Raw genomic sequence first — 8,018 nt, forward strand, 5'->3', positions numbered from 1 at the left:
CAAAAATCAAAGAAATTTAATTACCGTAGTGCATAGTTTGGATGAATAATCTCCATCCAAATGAACTCGTCCCAGCTCCCAAATTCGGGCAAAGGCAACTGTGGCATGCTTTTGGAAAATGGCTACTACTCAGTCATCTGTGATTGTATTTTAATGAGCAACCTATCAAATTGAAGATGTTATCAACTAACATATCATCATATTTTTCAGCAATTTTACTTAGTTTTTAAGATAATGGGGCTTGAATACAGGATTTATTTGTTATCGACTTACTGTACAGTGTGAGTCAAGAAAAAGTTTACACCTAGGAAATTGCTAATTATTTTAAAATCATCTATGAACAGTAAATAAGTATACATATTATCAAAGAGTTTTTTATCCTGAATCATTTAGTACCATTTTGTGTGGTATGTGTTCATCTGTTCATCTGTATGCCTCCTGTTTATCCAAGCGTGAACATATTCCACACAAAAATGATACCAAATGATTTGGGATAAAACACTCTTTCACAAGATTTATAATAATTTTACTGTTCATAGATGATTTTAAAATATTTAGCAATTTTCTAGGTGTAAACTTTTTTTTGACTCACACGGTAAAATGCTCAGTTCTCTTCAAACCTTGATTGTTTTCTTGATACCTTGATCCAAATAGAACTTCTCAATTAGTAAGGATAGTGCTGAGGATGCCAAGTTAAAGGAACTACTCAGCAGCCAACAAGGAACAGCTCCGGGTGACGAGACGTTACAGAGCAGACAAAGAGCAAGGCCCTCCATGAGTGAGTACAAAATCAAACCTTAAGCGACCGCTTGTCTATAAAGACCACATGTTTTGTTTCTCTTGAACAAAGTTTGTTATTGAAACATGTACTAAATGAACCTGTACATATAGACCACTTGCCTATACAGACCACATAATTTTTTTCTCCCTTTAACAAAGTTTCTCATGGAAACCTGTCCTAAATGAACCTGTACATATAGACCACCTGCCTATAAAGACAACTTTTCATGTCTCCCTTGAGTGGTCTTTATATACAGGTTTCACTGTATGGGGTAGTTGCCGTTTCAAAAACAAACTGTGCTTCAGTGCTTCAAGAAACATACCCTCTCTGGTATAAAAATGCTGAAATTTACAGGGAGATCAAATGCTGGAAAAATAAATATTTAGGCATTAGGACATCAATCATGAATAGTGAAGCGAAGTTGATCAATTTGTAGCAAACCGAGAGAACATACAGTTGACAATTTTTAGGAATTAGACAGAGTAGAAAAGCTTTTAGAAGAGGAATAATACAGTTTCAATTTGCCTGAAGTTCTTATTACATTAAAAGCATGTAGACTTTGTTTCAATCATGTTATTTTTTTATTGAGAGCTGCATGCTTCAATGAATGTATTACAGATAGGCAATAAATATAACATATTTGACTAGCAATTTTGAATTTAGACAGTTGGTTTACATCCAGTATTAAACCTTGATTAATTGTTTGATATGTTTATTATGCCTGTATTTTATGAAGGCATGGTACATTTATGTTTAATAAAGAGTGCATCTTTTATTGAATGACAAAGAGACAATTTTTTAATTCTTAAAGTTATTTACATACCTAGTAACAGCTCGTTGCTGCTATGTGTGTGTTTAAACAATCTTAAATGTTCTGCATTTTGTCTACCTAATTACATAGTGATATATATAAATGGTGCACTTTTTGCATAATTCTTATATGGATTGATACATCCACACATTTATTACAATTTTGCACACGTTTCTATCTAAAGAATATTTATTAAACTCTTCATTTTGACCAATTTGAGAGAGATATCCCAGGTTTAAATTTTTATCTAAAAAAGCAAATTGTTATCAAATGGGATTCATTAATAAATATCTTTGAAATAGTGCACTTTTAGAAAGTTTGTTCAGTATATTTGAATGCTATTATTTGACCAATGACAAGTTTGGAATCATATCCTTATTACCATATTCTGATCGTGCATCTATTTTATTTTTACAATTTTATGTGCATGACATCTTGCATGACCTTTCTCTACCATCTGCAACGTTCGTCATCAACCTGCGCATCTTGAATGATTGGTACGCCCTCGTAGGCGGCCGTATGAACATGAGCATGACGGCCGACGAGGAGGTGGCCGATGAACAAACTGATGAAATGATCCAAATTCTTGTCAACACAGCCAAAAATACCAGCACACGATCTGCCCCGCGAGAGCGTAAACGCACTCGCAACACCAACCGTAAATCTCGTAAGTAATTAGCATTCATGGTCAGTGCATTGTGGGTATGGTACTGCATTTTGTCTGTAGTATATGCTGGGAGTAAATTGAATGGGTAACTTGCCAACTCTTTCAAAGAATATACAAGGTAGGTAAAAGAAAATAAATTTAAAATAATTATTTGCCAGAGAGAAATAATAGAGGGTTCAATTTGAATCAAAAAATTCTCAAGCCAAAAAAAATCTAGCTGACAAAAAAATCTATTGGGACTTGAAGGAAAGATATATTGGTATGTTATTTTATTTTTGTAATCGATGTTGTGGAATTTCATTGAAAACTCACCTCCAGTTATATCTATCAGGGAGATCAACATTAATTTATTTTTATTTACATTACCAAACTTTTCCTTCACATTTCAGGGATATTTTTCTTTCATTCTAAGATGGTTTAATCAACAATTCAACAACATTGTATTTCAAGGCAAAGTGAAGATGTTAAATTGTTCCTCTAAGAAATATTATAATTTAGATACAGGAATGAGAAGTAAATCTATTCCACACTGACTGCATGGTAAACTGCATTTTGTTGAAACTGGACATGAATCATTATATTTATTAATTAAATAGATATTGAGAAATAGCATGCATGAGTTATTAAATGGCATCTTGATTAGAAAGACAGTAAATAGTTACAACTGGATGAGCATTAAAATCAGTTATATATCAATTAATCATTCATGCTTCAACAGGACATGTACATTCAATGATTTGGAATTGGAATTATTTATTTCCAGAAGGGATAAAAGGTGATTCATAGAGCAGCTCCAACACTTTAGAAATATCTAATAATGGTCATAGATGGACCTCCCCATGTTGACAATCCTGTAGTAGTTTAGCTTAATTTTCTATTGAGTATTATGAATTAGAAATGTAAGGAAATCACCCAACCTACAACCACATACAGAAATGTGAAAGTATTTGATGATTGCATTAACATCTGGTAATTTGCATTAAATAGGGAATCATCTATGTTTTTTGTTTTATTATTATTGTGGAAGTGGATTTTCTATCAGGTTTCAAAGACAAGGTTTCAAAGACAAGATTTCACTCATTTCATCGAAAATCTCTTCTATGACAGAGAAAATCATGTACATGTAGTTACTCTATGAATATGGCAGCTGTAATATTAAACATGATGCAACTCAGTCAGAGTAATAAAACATGATGAAGTCAATATATTAAAATTGTTTGAGATAGATGATGCATTTTTCAAATATGTATATTTAATATATGTGTATATGAATATGTATATCTAATGTATGTGCATATGAATATGTATATCTAATGTATGTGCATATGAATATGTATATCTAATGTATGTGCATATGAATATGTATATCTAATGTATTTACATATGAATATGTATATTTAATGTATGTGCATATGAATATGATTATTTAATGTATGTGCATCATGAGAATGTATTGCATTTGGAATGGATGTAGAGATAATATGCAAATAGGTTGGCATTCAGATGAGAGTCAGATCCATATTTAAACTCCTGAGGCCTGTTATAATAATATTCTAGTTAAACCCAACGCTGGGCCTAAGATCGTGTCTTACGAAAGGAAAAGTTAGACCGCAGGCTTTCTATCTTTGTTTAATCCAATATTGGACAGAAGCTTCAATCATGTGTCGAGTTTAAATCTTAGTAGAATTCAGTCCAAAGTGAGTTGAATTAGACCATCAAAATATTAGTGTCAAAACCTAATCCTGTAAAGTGACAAAAATTCTATAAAATCTAATGAATCTTGCCACAAGAAATGAATTTTGTTATTTTCATATTTATTGAGAAAATGTTTGAGGTATTACTCTATTCCCGGTAAACTTATTACACAATACCTTATCTTTCCAGACAGTTTGAAACAGAAAAAAATGTGTTATTTAATCCACTTCTGTCTGGCTCAAAACATCACTTCTCTCTTGAAAAGAATTTATCATGAACTTCAAGTCCAAAAATGAAAGTACCTTCACAGGTTAATTTTCATAGAATGTACCATGTAATATTTCATCTATACCTGTGGCTTTTGAACAAATATTGTCTTGTAAATACAGAGAGAAAAAAGGCTTCAAAATATTACACTGATATTAAAAAGGACGCTTCAATTGCGATTCGATTATGATTAATAATGATTATATAGTAATGGTAATTGATAATGATTCAACTTTCCATACAACTGCAACTACTTCCAATGTTTTCAAATATGCTTTCTCTGCATGTGATGCAATCCAAGTAACTTTACTTCAGGGAATACAAAATCTACATGATCGTCCCTATTTTCATGAAGTGACGGTAGTGAGGAAAATCGCTTACAATTTGTGTGAGGATTTTCCTCACTACTGTCACTTTACTTCACAGGAACATGATGTATAATATTTCTTTTATTTTGGTCTTTGTCTACAGTCAGGAGAACATTAAAAAGTGGCCTGACGGACGCTGAGCGACAAGCCCTCGGTCTCTTACACGCCAAGCCCAACGAAGTCCATGTATGATGACCAACTGCCTTTCTTCCTATGCTAAGGACTGCTATACCCCTTCTAGCCACTGCCGATAGAATGTGATCGTCGCATCAACCATTCTGGGGAACGTCTCCCGATGGTGATCTGAGAATGCTGATTGGAAGGTTTAGAACAAAAGCTCTTTAAATAGAGACAGAGTAGCAGGGTTGTGATGTACATGTGTGTCATGATTCACTTACACATGATTCTAACTGAAATTCTCATCTCGTCTATTTGGAGTGAGAAGGGTGTTAACTCCTATAATGTAACATGGCGTTAATGCCCTTTTAGCTCTAAACAGATAATCTGTCTGTCTGTAAATCTCACAAGCAGGCTGAGAGGACTTGAAATAAGCAAAATGAGATTCTCGGTAGCTCAGCAGATTCCACTCAAGACTTGCCTGACTGAGCTTTCGGCTGGGGTTTTTGATACAGTTATATCATGAGAAGCATATCATGTATCTAATTTATTTTACTTCTGATCTGCCATTTTACAAACTTGAGTCACACTATGAATGTTTAGATTATACCATTTATTACTGATCAGTGTCAAGTTTTAACAAGATCTCCTGCTTCACTGTCCGTTACAGGGCTTTTCCCCTCCCATGGATTTTACTCCTTTCAAAAGAATTCATGGTGACAAATTTCAATTCATTAAAAATCATGTTTTTATACTGAGTTATTTTTATTATGAATCTAATCTTGCTCTGCTTAAAGAACAAATAATGTGGCCTTAGAAGAAATCTCTATCAGTATTTTTTTTTCTCCTGAGGATCAGATCGTATGAATGATGTAAAGCTATGCTATGTGGTAGGAAGGGCGAAATGAGATGTAGTGGCATTATAGATACTGAAATTTTGTTATGCAATTATATGATTTGATGAAAAGAATGTGGGGTGTATTGCTTTGTTTGTCATCACTTTGATATATGCTGAGAAAGCACAAAACATACTGAACAATTTGAGATTTATGGAAGGAAAAATGTGAGTCTGGAACTTGAGCTTTCTTCTTGTTTATGTCTTAATACTGTGATGCGTTTCATTGTTTTTTATTTCACAAAGAGTTCTATTTGAAAATGGGTAATAGAGGTGGTAAGATGTGTAGTGTGCAATTTGATGTTAACCTTGTTCAATTTAGTGTGTGTCTATTTCATTTGAAATTACAAATCAATATTTTGTACATTTTAAAATATATCAGTCATCTTCTCTTCCATTTAATACCTCTGTGCCATGCTTTTATGAAGCAAGAAAGTGATATTAAGTAACTAGTACCAATTTGTTCTTGCTCTTAGATTAAAGGTTTGAAAATCATGATTTATATCATTAATGATATAATTATATTGTTATCATAGATGAGACATGATTAAAAGTTTTCTGAAATTTTAAACAAAAAATTCTTGAAATCATGTAATAATCAGCCAGTAGATGAAATTGTATTCACCAGGTTTTGTTTCTTAAAAAGAACAAAAAAGGACAAAAACAGTTTGCAGTTGATATCTGCCATTGATAAATACTTTTTATGAGTCTAATGATAATATATATGAAGACCCACCTAGGGCATATAGGAAGTTGTACGCTAGGTAGTTTGATTATTATCTTATCTGGATTTCAATTTCAAATCTATCCATAATTACAGAAGTACAAACAGTAAAAATATAATGAATACAAATTGTGAAATGTAAGAAACTGAAGAAAAAAATTGATAATATAAGAAATGTTTGATACTATTGTAATAAATATGTTGATAAAATATACTTATTTCTATGCAAGAAAATGATTGAAAATTGTCTGGAGTTTGTTCTGTCGTTATTCATTTTCAAAAATAAATTCAACATATTCAAAAGCATGGGTTGTACATTTTCTACATCGAAATGAATTTATGATGTGATTGTAAAGAAATTTCTTTTGTAATGTAAATTATTGTACTTACGATATTTTATCCCATCTTTGGATTGGTAAGATGGGTTTTACATAGCATCTGCTGAAAGCCAGAACGGCCTTCTGGGTCTCATCAAACCATATATCTATGTCTTCTGTGAATGTTGAAAGGTTGTAGAGTTTATTGGGAGTTCACAGTTTGTATCAGAGTGTTGTTGATACCATGACATTTGTTTCTAAAAAATCAGGATATTTTATACATTTGTGGTATATATTTTGTTTACATGTATGGAGCTTGCCCCCGTACATATATTACAGGTGATAATTAGTTTCATTTTGTCCATGCATGGCACATAGATTTTTTGTTTTACGTAGTCTATATCAGATGATATTTTTTGTTTTGCATTCCATTTCATTGTTCTGTGCATCTGAAACAAGTAGTTTGATTTAAAGTCACCCATTAGAAAGTTGTTACTGGAGAGCATACCAATTTCACCCCATGAAAAAAATTAAAATTCACATACAATTGGATACTTTTATTGTGATAGTATTCAAATGACCTGTCTACTTTTGAGCATCTTTTATTACAAGCACTGTACGTGATTAATTCTGCTAAGTTTAATTATCTGCAAACCCCAGCAATTTAGTGAACACTTTCAAAGTCATTGCATGGCTGTGACTTTTTTAATGGATAGTTTATGTGTAATGTCGCTTCCTTTCGTTGTGATGCTCAATAGACTTGCCCTACTAAAAAAAAAGCTATGTACCATCTCCAGTATGTTAAGCTGTTTTTAGATAGTAGCTAGAAATATTCTATTTATTTATTCTTCATGTGCATGTACAATTTCTTTCTTAGAGTACCATTATGTGTAGATTGTGTGCAATTTTGATGTGCAAAACCATGTGCCTGCATAATTTGAGTCCATATTTCATATGAAACTTTATATAGGGTTTAAATGATCTTCTGCTAGTCCCTGGGGGGGGGGGGTTGAATCTGAGATTTCTTTCTCTCGAAGGTTGTTATCTCATAGATGATCATACATGTCATATTCACAATCATTTTGCAAACATGTAGAAGAAGATGTCACATTTTAGAGAAAAAATGAATAAAAAAAACATGTGCTTCCATGATTTTTTTCTTTGAAATATGACTCGATTTGCTTTCATTTTCTGGAGTATTGAGAGAGATTTTTGTGGGAAAGAAAAATTACCAGGAAATAAATTGAAGAAGGTACTGAGCAATAGGAGGAGGAGGGGGGGGGTGGACTCGTTGGAGGGAGAGGGATAAACAGATACAGACGGACAAGTAGAGAGGGGGACTATAAGAGGTACAAAGAGAGAGAGAGAGAGAGAGA

The 8,018-nt window shown here is 32.7% G+C and overlaps 1 protein-coding gene across 4 annotated transcripts in view; it reads left to right on the forward strand.

Moving 5' to 3' along the window:
- The window catches only part of LOC587533 (FH1/FH2 domain-containing protein 3), a 138,707-nt gene extending 130,898 nt beyond the window's left edge, over positions 1 to 7,809 (forward strand). For all 4 annotated transcript variants that reach the window (XM_030975740.1, XM_030975741.1, XM_030975742.1 and 1 more), the window contains 3 exons: positions 655 to 778; positions 2,104 to 2,259; positions 4,693 to 7,809. In XM_030975740.1, the coding sequence (XP_030831600.1) occupies positions 655 to 778; positions 2,104 to 2,259; positions 4,693 to 4,781 (369 nt within the window). In that variant the 3' untranslated portion in view covers positions 4,782 to 7,809. The remainder of the gene's footprint in view (positions 1 to 654; positions 779 to 2,103; positions 2,260 to 4,692) is intronic.
- Positions 7,810 to 8,018: the final 209 nt, after the last annotated feature.

Source organism: Strongylocentrotus purpuratus, unplaced genomic scaffold (assembly GCF_000002235.5).
Source record: "Strongylocentrotus purpuratus isolate Spur 01 unplaced genomic scaffold, Spur_5.0 spur5_scaffold_8, whole genome shotgun sequence".
Taxonomy (NCBI): domain Eukaryota; kingdom Metazoa; phylum Echinodermata; class Echinoidea; order Camarodonta; family Strongylocentrotidae; genus Strongylocentrotus; species Strongylocentrotus purpuratus.